The 20,654-nt window shown below is 41.8% G+C and overlaps 1 protein-coding gene across 1 annotated transcript in view; it reads left to right on the top strand.

Moving 5' to 3' along the window:
* Nucleotides 1-3,387: 3,387 nt before the first annotated feature.
* The window catches only part of kat6b (K(lysine) acetyltransferase 6B), a 63,139-nt gene continuing 45,872 nt past the window's right edge, over nucleotides 3,388-20,654 (top strand). The window contains exons 1-2 of the mRNA XM_062995559.1: nucleotides 3,388-3,455; nucleotides 18,445-19,308. Coding sequence (XP_062851629.1) covers nucleotides 18,688-19,308 — 621 coding nt within the window. The 5' untranslated portion in view covers nucleotides 3,388-3,455; nucleotides 18,445-18,687. The remainder of the gene's footprint in view (nucleotides 3,456-18,444; nucleotides 19,309-20,654) is intronic.

The following is a 20,654-nucleotide window of genomic DNA, read 5'->3' as shown; positions in this document are numbered from 1 at the left end:
GATAAATGGCATGATTGTAGTGAATGATGTGATGATGAAGATGGTGTTTGCAGTGATTATTGATAGTATTGAGTGTTGTGTGTATATTAAAAGATAAATGGCATGATTGTAGTGAATGATGTGATGATGAAGATGGTGTTTGCAGTGATTATTGATAGTATTGAGTGTTGTGTGTATATTAAAAGATAAATGGCATGATTGCAGTGAATGATGTGATGATGTAGGTGGTGTTTGCAGTGATTATTGATAGTATTGAGTGTTGTGTGTGTATTAAAAGATAAATGGCATGATTGCAGTGAATGATGTGATGATGTAGCGTGGTGTTTGCAGTGATTATTGATAGTATTGAGTGTTGTGTGTGTATTAAAAGATAAATGGCATGATTGTAGTGAATGATGTGATGATGTAGCGTGGTGTTTGCAGTGATTATTGATAGTATTGAGTGTTGTGTGTATATTAAAAGATAAATGGCATGATTGTAGTGAATGATGTGATGATGTAGGTGGTGTTTGCAGTGATTATTGATAGTATTGAGTGTTGTGTGTGTATTAAAAGATAAATGGCATGATTGTAGTGAATGTTGTGATGATGTAGGTGGTGTTTGCAGTGATTATTGATAGTATTGAGTGTTGTGTGTGTATTAAAAGATAAATGGCATGATTGTAGTGAATGATGTGATGATGAAGATGGTGTTTGCAGTGATTATTGATAGTATTGAGTGTTGTGTGTGTATTAAAAGATAAATGGCATGATTGTAGTGAATGATGTGATGATGAAAATGGTGTTTGCAGTGATTATTGATAGTATTGAGTGTTGTGTGTATATTAAAAGATAAATGGCATGATTGTAGTGAATGATGTGATGATAAAGATGGTGTTTGTAGTGATTATTGATAGTATTGAGTGTTGTGTGTGTATTAAAAGATAAATGGCATGATTGTAGTGAATGATGTGATGATGAAGATGGTGTTTGCAGTGATTATTGATAGTATTGAGTGTTGTGTGTATATTAAAAGATAAATGGCATGATTGTAGTGAATGATGTGATGATGTAGCGTGGTGTTTGCAGTGATTATTGATAGTATTGAGTGTTGTGTGTATATTAAAAGATAAATGGCATGATTGCAGTGAATGATGTGATGATGTAGGTGGTGTTTGCAGTGATTATTGATAGTATTGAGTGTTGTGTGTATATTAAAAGATAAATGGCATGATTGCAGTGAATGATGTGATGATGTAGGTGGTGTTTGCAGTGATTATTGATAGTATTAAGTGTTGTGTGTATATTAAAAGATAAATGGCATGATTGCAGTGAATGATGTGATGATGAAGATGGTGTTTGCAGTGATTATTGATAGTATTGAGTGTTGTGTGTGTATTAAAAGATAAATGGCATGATTGCAGTGAATGGTGTGATGATGAAGATGGTGTTTGCAGTGATTATTGATAGTATTGAGTGTTGTGTGTGTATTAAAAGATAAATGGCATGATTGCAGTGAATGATGTGATGATGAAGATGGTGTTTGCAGTGATTATTGATAGTATTGAGTGTTGTGTGTATTAAAAGATAAATGGCATGATTGTAGTGAATGATGTGATGATGAAGATGGTGTTTGCAGTGATTATTGATAGTATTGAGTGTTGTGTGTGTATTAAAAGATAAATGGCATGATTGTAGTGAATGGTGTGATGATGAAGATGGTGTTTGCAGTGATTATTGATAGTATTGAGTGTTGTGTGTGTATTAAAAGATAAATGGCATGATTGCAGTGAATGGTGTGATGATGAAGATGGTGTTTGCAGTGATTATTGATAGTATTGAGTGTTGTGTGTGTATTAAAAGATAAATGGCATGATTGTAGTGAATGATGTGATGATGTAGGTGCTGTTTGTAGTGATTATTGATAGTATTGAGTGTTGTGTGTGTATTAAAAGATAAATGGCATGATTGTAGTGAATGATGTGATGATGTAGGTGCTGTTTGCAGTGATTATTGATAGTATTGAGTGTTGTGTGTGTATTAAAAGATAAATGGCATGATTGCAGTGAATGATGTGATGATGTAGCGTGGTGTTTGCTTTGCAGCGAGTGCTCTCCGTGCTGTGTGGCTGATGGTAGAAGTGCTGAAAGGGGAGGTACTAGTTTGCCACACACTCTCATGTAGATTAACCTTTCAATTAGTCGTTAGATCAGGTTCCTGCGCTCGCACCACGCCGCGCCGAAGCTAAACCTTTATTCACTGGATCAAACGGGAGCCGCCGCTGGATTTTAATTACGCTTTTATGCTCCTCTTCCATTAAAGCCGTGGAAGAAAGTGTTTCCGCCGGGGGAGCAGAGCCGAGCCGAGCCGAGGAGAGCAGCCGAGCTCCAACTTAAGGTAACGGAGACGCTTCTGCGACTGAGCTTTGAACGATATCGGAACTGTGTTTAGAGTTGTTAATCTCATCAATGTGTCAACCGATCAAGTTTGATGACTGACGCGATGAGTAATGTAACTTGGCTTGGCTGGAGCTACTAGACGGAAATTTACAGATTGCACCGATTTTCGAGGACGCTGCCTAAACCTTATTATGATTTAAGATCGGGTCGTGATGCTGGCATGCGCGATAATCCTTTTAATACTTTTAATCATCGATTAATCGTGAATGCCTCAACGCGTCAGAGCGATGATCTCAGATTAACCAGCGGTGTACGGATTACGGTATACAACTAGTCTATAAAGCAGCACGCCAGTCTCTCTTATATCGGCTTTTATTGCGATCTGGCTGATCGAAATCGGACAAACGAGGGCTTGATTTGCAGCTCGGATCATACCCTGGCGATTTACACTACCGACCCGGGTGCAAGTGTAGTTGATTAAAAGTGTCCTGGACCTGTAGAAGTGTGCGGAACACCGTGACCTTGTGTCATTTCTATAGGCATCACCAGGTACGTCAAGACTCAGCTCCGTAAAGGCTGTTTATATTCTTGATATGGATGTATTGCATCCTTATTCTCGTGAGCAGCTCGTAAACCGAGTGCGCTCGGTGTGTTTTATTCGTTTTTAACTCCACCGAAGACGTTCCGAGGCGATAAATATTCGGGTTGTTTCTGTGCAGATCGCACGCAGGTGTGCCGTCTGATTATAGTGTAGCGCGGTCACTTTAAAAGGCGGGTCAACGTGATTATTGACAGATCATGGAGCCAATCGAATCCCTCAGAGGGCGAACGCCGACGTGATTGACACCCCGGTTATCAAATCAGAGATCGGTATTTGGCCTTTCTGTCCAATAATAAGCTTTCTCGGGAGGGAGCTTGGGATAAGAAGGCGAGGTTTAATGAGACTCCATTGGGTTGTAATAAGTGTCATGTCGGATTCATGTAAACTACAACATTCTAACAAAATGGCGTCTGTTTAGTGAAGCGACCGGGCAGCGGCGCACTTACCTGTAATCTCATCCAGAGTTCACCCGCCAGGTTGGTACTTTTTATTTTCTTCTGCTCCGCCGCTCTCCGCTCCTAATTGCCCTTTTTTTTTTTACTCCTCGTCATAAATTATCGATAGTCATCTGTCATTTAGCTCCCTTAGCCCGCTAGCCATAGCGCGCTAGCTGATGTTACCCCGAAGGCTTGCTTGGCCGCGTCCCAAACCGCACGTCAGGTACTAAATAGCCTGCAACCGCACCATTGTCGGAGTACTAATTTGACGCGCACTTTAGTACCGTAATGCGCGGTTTGGGACGCAGCCCTGTCCTCTGAGGCGAACTCGAAACTATTTGTGATGAGGCATTGCTGCTAGGCTAAGTGGGCTAGGATATTGCTATTTAGCATATTAGCACATCATCTCTTATCTTGTCAGTTTCTTAAACTTATTATTATTTAGACACGCGTTTGTGAAATATGTCAAAACACAAAATGAATAGTTAATAACCTAAGCGTTTTTTTCCTCCAGACTTTTATCGTGCCTGTGAAGTATAGTGTAAATTAAATACATTACTGTGCACTTTATTATATGTTTACCTGGTAATACCAGCTGGTTTGTTTTGGTATAATGGTGGCAAATTGCTTGACAGCTTGTTATAATCATTATCATTTATCAAAACTATTCCTAATCGTTAAATAATTTGATACTAGAGCTTTTAGATAAAGCCTCGCAAGGGATGTCAGGTCACGATACATTTAATGTCTGTTTTACCATCTATTTATCCTGGTCAGGTCGCCCTCCATCACTGGCCAAACACACCTAATGTGATTTTTAGTAGACCAAACTGGCCTGACTGGATGTTTTTTTGGATTTGATGGAGAAAATCGGAGCACCCGGTGGAAACCCACGTAGACACAGGGAGAACATAGAACTAGCAACCTTTTGATTTTTAGTCTAGTACTCTGTTGAAAAAGAAAAACACCATTGATGTGTATACACACACGTACAGTTTGTTTTGAACCTGGGGTCCGAGTTCAAGGTCAGGTGTTGATGGTTGGTGCTTTGTAGCTCAAAGTCTGGATCAATCCACTGAGCTGTTAACTTAACATGATCTTTATATATCACACGATCGGATCGGCTACTTTTAGGAAATATCGTCCGATAGCATATTTTGATTAAAAATCGGCCGATACCGATTCATAGCCGATCGATCGTTCCATCTCTAATATATATATATATATATATATATATATACATATACATATATATACATATACATATATATACACACACACACACACGTGTACAGTTTGTTTTGAAGCAGGGGTCAGAGCGCAAGGTCAGGTGTTGTACGGTGCCCTTGGTTAAGGGCCCCGCTCAAGGGCCCAACAGTGGTTGCATGGCAGAGCCGTGATCATCAGTGTGAGTGGTGAGCAGAGGAAATTGACACACACACAGACTGAATGTCTTTGGGTTTGGATATGTTCTCCCTGTGTCCCCATGTGGGAGAACATAGACCCAGTACCAGAGAACATAGAACCAGTAACCTTCTGATTTCTAGTCCAGTACCCTGTTGAAGAAGAAGAACACTTTTGTCGTATATACATATACACATGTTCAGTTTGTTTGGGAGCTGGGGTCAGAGTGCAAGGTCAGGTGTTGTACGGTGCCCTTGGAACAGAGAGGGTTAAGGGCCTTGCTCAAGGGTCCAACAGTGATCATCAGTGTGAGTGGTGAGCAGAGGAATTCCAAGGAAATTGTACAGTCACCTGCTGACTAATGACAGCACTGTTGTTTCTCCTTTATGTTATTTAGATTCTTAGTGCCTGTAATGAAATCCAAAATAATCTTCACTGTTTCATTATAAGAATTACTCAATATATTGTAAGATTAGGTTTATTATGCTTGTTAATTGAGCCATTAAGATAATGATGTTGGAGATGCACTTTTTAAGTATTAGAACGTTATAGGGGATCTGTGTATCGGATGTTTTCTGTACTAATCTGACTGATCTGATACTGACGGGACCAGTCTGCAAGCATACTGTACAAGTTATACTCGGCTTATTTAATATGAAGCACCTTACAGTTTTAGTGAAAGAAATTCATGAAGCCTGCCTATTCATTCATCTATAGTTTTCACTTAACGTTTTTGTCTTAGTCAGGGTCATAGTAGGTCTAGTGCTGGTGCTGTCCATAAACACTGGGCGCAATGCAGAAATACACCCTGGTCAGGGTGCCAATGCACTGCTGGGCAACACACACACACACACACCCCGACCTGGGAGTAATATGTAGAAAATAAACAGTTTTTGGAAGATATGTGGAAACCCATGCACAGCTCCTCTCATACAGCCGTAGATTGTTTGTGAAGTAAGTAGTGTATCTCTATTAGAGCTCTGATTAGTCTGATTTTAATACTGTTGTCTTCTAAATAACAAAGCTCACGTTCTGCAGACGAGTTTATACTTCAGCTTCTTGTTTGTGTATCTGTAATATACATTGCCTGATGTAGTTTGATGAATTACATTATTGATTCTGTTTGTTTTCATGCAACGTTGAGTAATTATAAACATCGGTGTTGGGGATGTTCAGTTCAGTTTGCGTTTACATTTACAGCATTAAGCAGACACTTATCCAAAGGGACTTAAATTACGACTGAATACTTGAGGGTCAATGGCCTTGCTCATGTGCCCAACAGTGGCAACTTGGAAGTGGTAGGGCTTGAACTGACAACCTTCTAATTACCAGTACAGCAACTTGACTGCTGAGCTACCACTGCCCTTTCATTAGCTGCTTTATCCTGGTTTGTGTCATGGTCAGGGAAACGCTGGGAGCAAGGCAGGAATACACTGATGGATTCACAGCAGTTTAAATGCATGATCTGTGTTGTCGATCAACATCCCGTCTTCACAGGTTAACAGTCCCACCGGAAATTTGTAGGTACAGGTGTAACCAGTTCTAGTATTTGTCAGGGGACCTGATCTTCTCCCATATGTCATGTCTAGAACTATTTTTGAAGTATATGTATGTATGCATGCAGCTAAGCCACAGATTTTGCCAGGAATGTGTCACGTTTACGAGTAAGTAGATCGACAGGCAGAGCAGTACCTAAACAATTTCCATTAAAGCGGATGGAAGCTGTTTTGTTGTGTACCACAAACGAAAGTGAACAAATGATTCCCAGTTTTCTCACTGCGAGGGGCGGCACGGTGGCTCGGTGGGTAGCACTGTCGCCTCACAGCAAGAAGGTCCTGGGTTCGACTCCCAGGTGGAGCGGTGGTTTGCATGTTCTCCCCGTGTCTGCGTGGGTTTCCTTCAGGAGCTCCGGTTTCCTCCCACAGTCCAAAGACATGCAAGTGAGGTGAATTAGAGATACAAAATTGTCCATGAGTAGAGATGGGACGATCGGGGTTTTTGGCACCGATTCCGATCTCCGATCTCCTTTCAGGGACATCTGCCGATAGCCGATTGCGATCGGGGGGGGGGATAAAGAGTTAGCAGTAAATAAAATCAATAAACTTAAAAAGAGCCTCACAGTGAAGATAAACCGGAGCAGCGCGCGCGTGTTTGTGTGTGTGTGTGCGCCTTTAGAAGAGACGCTTTGTTCACTGTATCGGTATCGCTATAAGTGATTCATTGATTCACGAGTCATTTTTCGCGAAGCGTAAGTTTCTCTTCTCAGTTATCTCTCCGTGTTTACTGTTATTAATTAAATGTCGTGGTTTTAAATAAACACCAGCTACTACAGAACATTCTGTGTGACTCTCTTACATTAAAAAGCTTCATTTAAAAGCTTAATTAAACTGCTATTACCACAGATCTGTAACCGACCGTCAGACTCGTTCCGTCTAAGGAGCTAAAAGTTCAGCAGATGATCCTGAACTAACGAATTTGGTAATGAATAAACTTTTGCCTCGGATTGGCTCTGTAACGTTTTCTGTTCTCATCTAAATCACTAGCAAGAACCGCTTACGATTTACCAAAGTGAACCAGGAGTTTATATAACGTGCTGATAGAATCGACTCAGATGTGACCGGGTTGAATTATCTTTTTAAAGTAAATATTACAATCAGCAAAATTACATCGTATGTATGATGCACAACGTTAATGATGTTATTTTAGGTCATGAAGAGCTTTCACTGTGGTTTCTGTACGATGGTTGATGAATGGTGATGTGATGGTTGGTGCTTCGTAGCTCAAAGTCTGGATCAATCCACTGAGCTGTTAACTTAACGTGATCTTTATATATCACACGATCGAATCGGCTACTTTTAGGAAATATCGCCGATCGCCGATAGCATATTTTGATTAAAAATCGGCCGATACCGATTCATAGCCGATCGATCGTCCCATCTCTATCCATGAGTGTGTTTGACATTAAACTTGAACTGGTGAATCTACCTGACCTGACATGAATGTAACCAAAGTGTGTAAAACATGGCGTTAAAATCTTAATAAATATATAAATAAAATTTCTCACTGCGAGACGTAATAGAAAAATGCCGCTGAAATATAAATATGCTTCTCCGAATATTAACACATTCCCTTAGTTAAGTGTACAGGTGAATGATCTGTTAGTGAGCGCTTTATTTATAGCCATATGACTGTAGAAATTCTGGGCGGCTAGGTGGGTAGCACTGTCACTCACAGCAAGAAGGTCCTGGGTTCGATTCCCAGGTGGAACGGTCCGGGTCCTTTCTGTGTGGAGTTTGCATGCAAGTGAGGTGAATTGGAGATACAAAATTGTCCATGACTGTTCGATATTAAACTTGTGTACTGATGAATCTTGTGTAATGAGTAACTACCGTTCCTGTCATAAATGTAACCAAAGTGTAAAACATGACGTTAAAATCCTAATAAACAAACAAACAAACTTTCATTCTTTGTACTTGATACTTTTTGTTTTAATGTACCTGGAGCTGCTGTAATAACTGGCTTTCCCTATGGGATTAATAAAGTTATTTATCTTATCTATCTACAGTGTATCACAAAAGTGAGTACACCCCTCACATTTCTGCAGATTTTTAAGTATATCTTTTCATGGGACAACACTGACAAAATGACACTTTGACACAATGAAAAGTAGTCTGTGTGCAGCTTATATAACAGTGTAAATTTATTCTTCCCTCAAAATAACTCAATATACAGCCATTAATGTCTAAACCACCGGCAACAAAAGTGAGTACACCCCTTAGTGAAAGTTCCTGAAGTGTCAATATTTTTTGTGGCCACCATTATTTCCCAGAACTGCCTTAACTCTCCTGGGCATGGAGTTTACCAGAGCTTCACAGGTTGCCACTGGAATGCTTTTCCACTCCTCCATGACGACATCACGGAGCTGGCGGATATTCGAGACTTTGCGCTCCTCCACCTTCCGCTTGAGGATGCCCCAAAGATGTTCTATTGGGTTTAGGTCTGGAGACATGCTTGGCCAGTCCATCACCTTTACCCTCAGCCTCTTCAATAAAGCAGTGGTCGTCTTAGAGGTGTGTTTGGGGTCATTATCATGCTGGAACACTGCCCTGCGACCCAGTTTCCGGAGGGAGGGGATCATGCTCTGCTTCAGTATTTCACAGTACATATTGGAGTTCATGTGTCCCTCAATGAAATGTAACTCCCCAACACCTGCTGCACTCATGCAGCCCCAGACCATGGCATTCCCACCACCATGCTTGACTGTAGGCATGACACACTTATCTTTGTACTCCTCACCTGATTGCTGCCACACATGCTTGAGACCATCTGAACCAAACAAATTAATCTTGGTCTCATCAGACCATAGGACATGGTTCCAGTAATCCATGTCCTTTGTTGACATGTCTTCAGCAAACTGTTTGCGGGCTTTCTTGTGTAGAGACTTCAGAAGAGGCTTCCTTCTGGGGTGACAGCCATGCAGACCAATTTGATGTAGTGTGCGGCGTATGGTCTGAGCACTGACAGGCTGACCCCCCACCTTTTCAATCTCTGCAGCAATGCTGACAGCACTCCTGCGCCTATCTTTCAAAGACAGCAGTTGGATGTGACGCTGAGCACGTGCACTCAGCTTCTTTGGACGACCAACGCGAGGTCTGTTCTGAGTGGACCCTGCTCTTTTAAAACGCTGGATGATCTTGGCCACTGTGCTGCAGCTCAGTTTCAGGGTGTTGGCAATCTTCTTGTAGCCATGGCCATCTTCATGTAGCGTAACAATTCGTCTTTTAAGATCCTCAGAGAGTTCTTTGCCATGAGGTGCCATGTTGGAACTTTCAGTGACCAGTATGAGAGAGTGTGAGAGCTGTACTACTAAATTGAACACACCTGCTCCCTATGCACACCTGAGACCTAGGAACACTAACAAATCACATGACATTTTGGAGGGAAAATGACAAGCAGTGCTCAATTTGGACATTTAGGGGTGTAGTCTCTTAGGGGTGTACTCACTTTTGTTGCCGGTGGTTTAGACATTAATGGCTGTATATTGAGTTATTTTGAGGGAAGAATACATTTACACTGTTATATAAGCTGCACACAGACTACTTTTCATTGTGTCAAAGTGTCATTTTGTCAGTGTTGTCCCATGAAGATATACTTAAATATCTGCAGAAATGTGAGGGGTGTACTCACTTTTGTGATACACTGTATCTATCTATCTATCTATCTATCTATCTATCTATCTATCTATCTATCTATCTATCTATCTATCTTATCTGTCTGTGTCTGTCTATCTTGTCTGTCTGTCTGTGTCTGTCTATCTGTCTGTCTATCTATCTTGTCTGTCTGTCTCTGTCTGTCTCTATCTATCTGTCTATCTATCTTGTCTGTCTGTCTGTCTATCTATCTTGTCTGTCTTTATCTATCTATCTATCTATCTATCTATCTATCTATCTATCTATCTGTCTATCTGTCTATCTATCTATCTATCTATCTATCTATCTATCTATCTATCTGTCTATCTATCTATCTATCTTGTCTGTCTATCTATCTATCTGTCTATCTATCTTGTCTGTCTATCTGTCTGTCTGTATATCTGTCTGTCTGTCTATCTATCTGTATCTATCTTGTCTGTCTTTCTCTATCTCTATCTATCTATCTATCTATCTGTCTGTCTATCTATCTATCTATCTTGTCTGTCTATCTATCTATCTATCTTGTCTGTCTATCTATCTATCTGTCTATCTATCTTGTCTGTCTATCTGTCTGTCTGTATATCTGTCTGTCTGTCTATCTATCTGTATCTATCTTGTCTGTCTTTCTCTATCTATATCTATCTATCTATCTATCTGTCTGTCTGTCTATCTATCTATCTATCTTGTCTGTCTATCTATCTATCTGTCTATCTATCTGTATCTATCTTGTCTGTCTTTCTCTATCTATATCTATCTATCTATCTATCTATCTATCTATCTATCTATCTATCTATCTATCTGTCTATCTGTCTATCTATCTATCTTGTCTATCTATCTATCTTATCTATCTTATCTATCTATCTATCTATCTATCTATCTATCTATCTATCTATCTATCTGTCTATCTGTCTATCTATCTATCTTGTCTATCTATCTATCTATCTATCTATCTATCTTGTCTATCTATCTATCTATCTATCTATCTATCTATCTATCTATCTATCTATCTATCTATCTATCTTGTCTGTCTTGTCTGTCTGTCTCTATCTGTCTATCTGTCTGTCTGTCTCTGTCTGTCTTATCTATCTTATCTATCTAAAACAAACAAACAAAACTAGTAGTTCATCAATTCAGGGTTTTGGGCGAGTATTTGTCCTCATACTGATACTTTAGGTAACACAGTGTTGGTTAAAGGACTCCAACATGTTTCCATGTATAATAAAATACCATTTATGAATCATTATTGGAAATCACTTGATACTATTTTAACACTGACGTCTTTAAGGGAACCGAGTCTGTTCTCTGCTGAGTTATGGGGAAACAATCTGTTCAAGTTTCCTGATCACATTCATGCTGTTAATGCCAGTAAGTATCTCACACGCTCATTAGGACTGTTGCGCACAACCAAGCAAGATATGCAAAACGTCCGGCTTCACACTTCTTCAGATTTGTGTTCTGTTTTCTGGTAAATGTTTTGTCGGTCAGAGTCACCACCACTCATTATTCGGTGCATTGATTGAAAAATGTCAGGTCTGATTTTCACTGGCTGTGTGTGCTGGTTTTTCCAGCTAAAACCATGTTGTTCCCCGTTTTGCATACATGACCAGTGATTAATGGTTCTGTTTTGAATGAAAAAACAAACATCGGCCTCACCTTTGTGTGTCATCCTGCTTTAACCAAATCTCAATGTATGTAACCAGAATTACAAGCCATACAAACAGAGTTAACAATTTAAGGTTTAGGTTTTTTTTGTTTTGTTTGTTTTTAGCTCGGATATTTTAAGGCTATTTTAAACCGTGTCGCAGTTCAACAACCTGCCATTCAGTCCAGCAGGGTTTCTTTTTAACCCAAATGTGACTGTGATGAGTTGATCTTTGACCCTGTCGCACTGGTCCATCTGGTTTTGAGTGTTTAATGGGATGAAGCTTTTCTGTGTTCGGAATGTGTGTGTGTGTGTGTGTGTGTGTGTGTGTGTGTGTGTGTGAGATTTTGATCCAGGTTGTGTTTGCTCATTCTCAAAAGTGTCCGCAAGACCTGCATGCCAAGCCGTCTGATTGTGTTCTGGTTATAATACTGCTGTGTTTTTGTTGTTGGTTTGGCTTGGACATGTGTGTTTTTTCCTTACGGGTGTTGGAGTAGGTGTAGAACTGGCTTTTTCTGATGTTTGATACCTGTTATTGGCACCCTGTGTGTATCAGTCAAGGCTACTTCAAGTGTACTTATTTTACCTGGCTTTCAGGTTTCCATCTCCACTGAAATTTGGAGAATGGAAAGTTGCTTTGAACGCAGCGTTTACAAAGGATAAATTGACTATATGAATACAATGAGGTGAGAGACCTGATACAGTTATGTATTGTGGAGGTGCAATCAGAGTTGCTGTGTCTCAGTTATGACCACTGACGGGTGAAGTGAATAACACTGATTATCTCTTCATCACGGCACCTGTTAGTGGGTGGGCGAGCGTGAGGATCTGAGCGAGTTTGACGAGGGCCAAATTGTGATGGCTAGACGACTGGGTCAGAGCATCTCCAAAACTGCAGCTCTTGTGGGGTGTTCCCGGTCTGCAGTGGTCATTATCTATCAGAAGTGGTCCAAGGAAGGAACAGTGGTAAACCGGCGACAGGATCATGGGCGGCCAAGGCTCACTGATGCACGTGGGGAGGGAAGGCTGGCCCGTGTGGTCCGATCCAACAGACGAGCTACTGTAGCTCAAACTGCTGAAGAAGTTAATGCTGGTTCTGATAGAAAGGTGTCAGAATACACAGGGCATCACAGTTGCAGGGCTGTTTTGGCTGCAAAAGGGGGACCAACACAATGCAGTAAGTCCTCGGGCTACGGCGGACTCGACATACGGCGTTTCGTGGTTAGTCTTGTTCCGTCACAAGTTCGAACTAGTTGGCGAGCGGAGCGGACGAATACGTCGTCACGCGGCGCTATACGAGGAAGACGCCGTTGTTCATATATATATATCTATATATATGACAATATATATATATAGGAACATATGATATGAATATTTAACATTAGCTCGTTACAATGCCGCCTGTCAGGGGGTGGGATATATCCGGCATAAAGTGAACAGGAAGCTCATGAAGTTCATGTACTTTAAAAGCAGAAAAAATGGGCAAGCAAGTATTTGAGCGACACTGGCAGGAGCCAAATCATGATGGCTCGTTGAATAGGTCTGAGCATCTCCGGTGGTTAGTACTTACTGACAGTGGTTTGTGAGGTGACACAAGAGCTACAGTTACAGTACAAGAGCACAAATTGCTGAGAAGTTGATGCTGGCTATGATGGAAAGGTGTCAGAACACACAGTGCATTTCAGCTTGCTGCGTATAGGGCTGGATATGGGGCAGGCCAGTCAGAGTGCCCAAGCTGACCGCTGTCCACTGAGTATCAAAAGTGGCCGGGTCTGATGAACACAAATCTTGGTCATGCTAGTGCTTACTGAATCTCGAATGACCTCACAGTAAGAAGGTCCTGGGTTCAATCCCCAGGTGGGGCTGTCTGGGTCCTTTCTGTGTGGAGTCCCCGTGTCTGCGTGGGTTTCCTCCGGGTACTCCGGTTTCCTCCCACAGTCCAAAGATTTGGAGACACAAAATTGTCCATGACTGTGTTCGATATAACCTCGTGTGAACTGATGAGTCTTGTGTAACGAGTAACTACCGCTCCTGTCATGGATGTAACCAAAGTGTAAAACATGACGATAAAATCCTAATAAACTAACAAATAAACAAACTGTGCTTGCAAATTTTATCATGGACACCCAAGCCATGACCCAGTGATCCTGTTTGTGATCTACTTTGTCAGGTGTAGCTTGAAATGTATCATTGGTAAAAGCTTTTCAAAAACTCTGATACGTTGGAGCGTGTGTGCTCAAGACACTGGCAGCTCTGTGATTAAGGTACCGGACTGGTAATCAGAACTTGAACCTTCAGCGTCCGCTAAATGCTGCAAATGTAAAAATGTAAACGTGTGACCAATTGGAATCGGAGCCATATGCACCAGGACGGATGTTCTTCGCCGGGTCTCTTGACACTCTGTAGTCGGTGCCAGTCGTAATGTAAATATTTAGCAGTGCACTTCAACTCCACACGCCATTGTGACTAAATTACTCCGTGCGCCTGAGGCATAGTGCTGTAAAAGCGCGCGCTAGGATGGAAGATAAACTTGCGCGCTGTTTTGCAGATGATAAAACAGGAATTTCTCTCTGTTAAAAGTCCTTTCAGTCACACAATGTTTTCAGCACAGTTTGTTTTCTAGTTAATTGCAGGCTGGTGCTGCGTAATGTGAGAGCAAATCGTTTCAGTGAAATTATCTATACGTTTGCATTTTCAGCATTTAGCGGACGCTTTTATCCGAAGCGACTTACAGTACTGTGATACTACATATACAGTCTAAGCAATTAAAGGTTTAGGGCCCTGCTCAAGGGTCCAACAGTGACAACCTGGCAGTAGTGGGGCTTTTACCAGTGACTAGAGATGGGACGATCGATCGGCTATGAATCGGTATCGGCCGATTTTTAATCAAAATATGCTATCGGCGATCGGCGATATTTCCTAAAAGTAGCCGATCCGATCGTGTGATATATAAAGACCATGTTAAGTTAACAGCTCAGTGGATCGATCCAGACGCCAACCATCACATCACCATTCATCAACCATCGTACAGAAACCATCGTGAAAGCTCTTCATGACCTAAAATAACATCATTAACGTTGTGCATCATACATACGATGTAATTTTGCTGATTGTAATATTTACTTTAAAAAGATAATTCAACCCGGTCACATCTGAGTCGATTCTATCAGCACGTTATATAAACTCCTGGTTCACTTTGGTAAATCGTAAGCGGTTCTTACTTGTGATGTAGATGAGAACAGAAGACGTTACAGAGCCAATCAGAGGCAAAAGTTTATTCATTAGCAAATTCGCTAGTTCAGGATCATCTGCTGAACTTTTAGCTCCTTAGACGGAACGAGTCTGACGGTCGGTTACAGATCTGTGGTAATAGCAGTTTAATGAAGCTTTTTATTGTAAGAGAGTCACACAGAATGTTCTGTAGTAGCTGGTGTTTATTTAAAACCACGACATTTAATTAATAACAGTAAACACGGAGAGATAACTGAGAAGAGAAACTTACGCTTCGCGAAAAATGAATCGACTCGTGAATCAATGAATCACTTATAGCGATACTGTGAACAAAGCGTATCTTCTAAAGGCACAAACACACACACACACCCGCGCGCTGCTCCGGCTTATCTTTACTGTGAGGCTCTTTTTAAGTTTATTTATTTTATTTACTGCTACCCCCCCCCCCCCCCCCCCCATCGGAATCGGCTATCGGCCATCGGCCGATGTCCCTGAAAGGAGATCGGTACATCTCTACCAGTGACCTTTGGATTACTAGTCCAGTACCTTAACCACTAGGCTACAACTATCTATACGCAGCTTGTTCTGTTTATGCAGCAACTAAATTCGTTTGGTACCTTTGAATTATCAGCTTAAAAAGGTTTTTTTATTTGTATAAGTGGTCCAGAGACATCTATACACGGCACTGCACTACATTACAAACTATTAGACATTTAAATGTTATGTTATAAAGCATGCTTTGAACAGTGGTGCATCTGAAAGTCAAGGTGCAGAATTTGACATAACACCACTGTTGCATTTCAGGTGGCACATTCTCATCAACCCATTCTGCACTTTACTCACTTAAACTATATCCACCACACCTGCACACATAGAAGCACTTTGAAGTTCTACAATTACTGACTGTAGTCCATCTGTTTCTCTGCATACTTTGTTAGCTCCTTTCATGCTGTTCTTTAATGGTCAGGACCCCCACTGGACCACCACAGAGCAGGTATTATTTGGGTGGTGGATCATTCTCAGCACCGCAGTGACACTGACATGGTGGTGGTGTGTTAGTGTGTGTTGTGCTGGTACGAGTGGATCAGACACAGCAGCGCTGCTGGAGTTTTTAAACACCTCACTGTCACTGCTGGACTGAGAATAGTCCACCAACCAAAAATATCCAGCCAACAGCGCACCGTGGGCAGCGTCCTGTGACCACTGATGAAGGTCTAGAAGACGACCGACTCGAACAGCAGCAATAGATGAGCGATCGTCTCTGACTTTACATCTACAAGGTGGACCGACTAGGTAGGAGTGTCTGATAGAGTGGACAGTGAGTGGACACGGTATTTAAAAACTCCATCAACGTCACCATGTCAGTGTCGCTGCAGTGTGCACTGTGGTGGTCCTGACCATTGAGGAACAGGGTGAAAGCAGGCTAAAAAAGTATGTAGAGAAACAGATGGACTACAGTCAGTAATTGTAGAACTTCAAAGTGCTTCTATATGGTGAGTGGAGCTGATCAGTGTATATCGAACAGATGGTGCTAGAATATATGTAAGTTAATGTGTATATGTTTTGTATTTAATGTGTATTATAATTGTGAGGCACCTAAGATTTTCACTCAACTTTCACACCCGTGTTAACACCCGCCTCACAGAAGGTTCTGCGGTCAATTCCTAGGTGGGGCGGTCCGGGTCCTTTCTGTGTGGAGTTTGCATGTTCTCCCCGTGTCTGCGTGGGTTTCCTCCGGGAGCTCCGGTTTCCTCCCACAGTCCAAAAACGTCCAAGTGAGGTGAATTGGAGACACTAAATCGTCCATGACTGTGTTTGATATTAAACTTGTGAACTGATGAATCTTGTGTAATGAGTAACTACCGTTCCTGTCATGAATGTAACCAAAGTGTAAAACACGACGTTAAAATCCTAATAAACGAATGACAAACGAACAAGGAGCTCTACAGTAGTTGGAATATAATGAACGTGTGAATGCTGAGGAGGCCGAGTTCTGTTGAGTCAGGCTTTGGCACACACCAGCTTGTGCTAATGTAATGGCCGTGGTCTCGGCTTTGCTCTCGAATTCAAATCTAGATTATTGGCTGTTCAAAGCAAATGGAAGTGATCTACAGTGGACATAGTGCACAGGAGACGCCCGCACAGTCGGACAGATTTGGAGCTCTTTTGCTAGGAATAATGGGCAAAGATTACCTAAAAGTCTGAATGCTCTCCTAAAATCAATAGGTGCTTTAACTAAGCTTGAGTAGCAGTTTGACTGTCTTCTGTTTACAAAGCAGGCCTTTCAGGAAGTGTTTTTTTTGCATGATGATTTACATGAGCTTAAAATAGGGTTTTTAGCCAATGATCCAACTTTTAGAGATGTTACAACACTTAGGAATGATACTAATAATGACCAGCATAACCACTACAGATGCTGCATTTAAATCTAAACCCATGACACCACTTAAACAGCACTACCAGGGTATCACACAAAGCAGTCAAACGTTTTTTTAAATGAGAAAAAAAGAGAAAATTTTCGTAGCCTGATAAGTGAATCAATAAATGCCTGATTAACATGTTTTAAACTTTTAATTATGTACATTAGTGCTTTCCTGCTGGATTATATTGCACTGGAATGAGCAAATCCAGCATTTGCTCGATTGCAATAGAAATAAAAGTATCATGCTTGGGTTAAAACGTAATTAACTGAGGTAAAAGGTGTACGGTGAAAGCAGAAGTTAAAATGCTTCTAACAAACTCATCAGCAGCTGATGAAGAAGCGATTGTCCGGACACCTAACCTGCCCTTCCTCAATGCCCGGCCCTGGTGCATGGTTCCATAGTTGTTGTGTTCTGGGGCGGTTTGATTTCCAGGTGGAACGGTCCTGGGTCCTTTCTGTGTGGAGTTCGCATGTTCTCCCCGAGTCTGTGTGGGTTTCTCCGGGAGCTTCGGTTTCCTCCCACAGTCGTGCAAGTGAGGTGAACTGGAGATACAAAATTGTCCATGACTGTGTTCGATATTAAAATGTGAACTGATGAATCTTGTGTAACGAGTAACTACCGTTCCTGTCATGAATGTAACCGAAGTGTAAAACACGACGTTAAAATCCTAATAAATAAATAAATAGTGGCCTGGTAAATGAATCAATAACCTCTTATAGGCACATTAGTGCTTTCCTGCTGGATTATGTTGCGATGGAATGAGCAAATCCAGCATTAGTTTGATTACAATACAAATAAAAGTATCACGCTTGCTCAATTCCGTGCTTGGCAGGAGCAGTAGGAGCAGCTCATTAATCACCTGTCGGCTGGGCATTAACGTCCATAAAGAAGCGATTGTCCGGACACCTAACCTGCTCTTCCTGAATGCCCAGCCCTGGTGCATAGTTCCATAGTTGTTGTGTTCTGCTGTATCTCCGCTTTAATACGAATGGTTTTAACCTTGCTTTGCTTGCGTGGGCTTATGAAATTCGACTCGGAAGCGTTTATGTACTTTTTGAATCCGTTTGTTATCTAACTGTGGTCTGTATGCTTGTTTACCTGCTTACAAATGGACTAATCTTACATTTTCTGTCTTGCAGGTTTGACACACGGATTTTAACGATGCTTTCGTCTGGATGTATTCCGATTGGCTTTTCGACTGCCTGCTGAGGAAATAAGGAAATGTAGACAGTCTGACCCGGAGTTTCATCCATCACAGTTCCTTCATGTACAATATGACCCACTGATGGCTGACTTTTGCTTGCGGATGCCTATTTTTCGCCCATAAGAAGTAGGAATGTATTCATGGATTATTATGCCTTAACGCACCAAATTCTTTCACCATGGTGAAACTGGCCAATCCCCTGTACGCAGAGTGGATTCTCGAGGCTATTCAAAAAATCAAAAGGCAGAAGCAGCGGCCTTCGGAGGAGCGAATCTGTCACACGGTCTCGACGTCGCACGGACTGGACAAGGGTACCGTCCTGCGGCAGCTGGAGCTGGCCGTCAAGGATGGCGCCATCCTTAGGGTCACTAGCAAAGGATGCACTTCGTACAAGGATCCGGATAACCCGGGGAGGATTTCTGTGGTCAAGCTCAGAGGGCCGGTTCCCTCGGCGGCGGGGGCCGTGATTCCCACGGGAGATCTGCGCCATCTGGATTGGAATAAGGTCCTCAGGAGGGCTATCGAGGGGTTGGGTGTTTCTTCTGGCTCGTCTCTGAGGAACATCGAGCGCTTCTTGAGGAGCCAGGATGACCTGGCCGGCGTGGTGGCCAACCCCAGGTTTCAGCAGAGGCTGAGGCTGGCCGCTAAGCGCGCCGTGAATAACGGGAGGTTGCTGAAGGACGGGCCGCTGTATAGGATGAAAAGTGGCAGCGACGGAGGAAAACTGGGATTCAGGAGCAGCATCGCTCTGGCGCTGGACCTGCCACCTGTAATGCTTTTGCCGCACGAGAAAGATAAGGTAGGGATGATGGGCCACAATTTAGTGCACAGTGTTTTTAAACTTGTACTGAATGCTTTGTTTTTTACGTTGTATTGTTTTCTTATGAACACGCATCAATGAACTGTTAAAGGTAGGGATGTCCCGATCTTTAATTTTTATCCCGATCCGATACCGAGTCTCAAACCGATACTTGTATTTTCTAGATATTGTCTAGATAAGAACTAGATAACACTGTTTACACAGTGCACACTTCAAGTACATTATAGTTATTCAAATTAATCCAATGTACTGTACATGTTTAACAACTGAATAGCTCTGCAGTGCTGTAGGAATAAAATTGCCTGCATCTAAGCTATTGCTTAATGTTCTTTTATTTTTACAAAATAATACTAAACAAACTTAGTGCAGCATTGTAGTAAAAATGAAGTGAGATAATTACAGTTTCACTTTGAACTTTATATTCAAAGAACATAATTCTGTTTAACGCAGTGATGCACTAAAAATGAACAGAAATCTCCACTCACAAGTGGTGTAGCGGCTTAACCTGAATATAAAAAAACAAATAAGTTACTTAACAGCATTACAGTAAAACCTGAATACCAAAATAAAATGGAAAGTCACTCTTTTGTTATGAAGGAAAGCCAGTTCTTAAAGTGCTTGTATTGTGACAGTGGTTTGATGGACGGGTCTACGCAAAGTGAGTGTGTTTTGACCCTTTGGGGCTTCCATAGCGCACGGGATAGCGTGCTCGGCTCCGGCTGTCCGCTATTCGGAACAGGAGAAGTTAATAAAGTGTTCTGCTCCCGACAATTTGTGAATATAGCGTGTATTTTATTTCTTTATTAAGCGAGTGCATCGTTACATAACTAAGCCAATCGGAGAGCTCGATACTGAGTCGTTCAGTCTTGTAACTCGTGCTGCACGTTATGGTCCTGAAGTTTTCATACTCTGATTAGAAGTTATTGTTTTGTAAACCGGTGTGATCCTCGACTCACACACCATATAAATAGTAAAGTTCTACAGTAATGAACGCAGCTCTGCTCCCACCGCCTCGTGAAACGCTCGCATCGCAGACGTCACACCGCTGTTGGACTCGTTTCACTTTCCGATTTGAAGTATTTCCACACAGCGGACATGCTGACGTAAAACAAAAGATCGGGTTATGATCGGCATTAGTAGAGCCGATTTCCGATCAGTTAAAAATGCGTCGATCGGCCCCGATCCCGATCTGTGAGATCGGATCGGGACATCCCTAGTTAAAGGTGTGCCGAGACTGAACTTGGTGATTATTTTTGGTGGTAATGTGGTGAAAGTTTGCATTGGTCCTTTAACTATAGCTGTTTGATCATGCTTTGCTTATTAAT

This window comes from Trichomycterus rosablanca, chromosome 5 (assembly GCF_030014385.1).
Source record: "Trichomycterus rosablanca isolate fTriRos1 chromosome 5, fTriRos1.hap1, whole genome shotgun sequence".
In the NCBI taxonomy this organism is placed as follows: domain Eukaryota; kingdom Metazoa; phylum Chordata; class Actinopteri; order Siluriformes; family Trichomycteridae; genus Trichomycterus; species Trichomycterus rosablanca.
The sequence above is the reverse complement of the archived record's forward strand: the minus strand, read 5'-3'. Positions and strand labels throughout refer to the sequence as shown.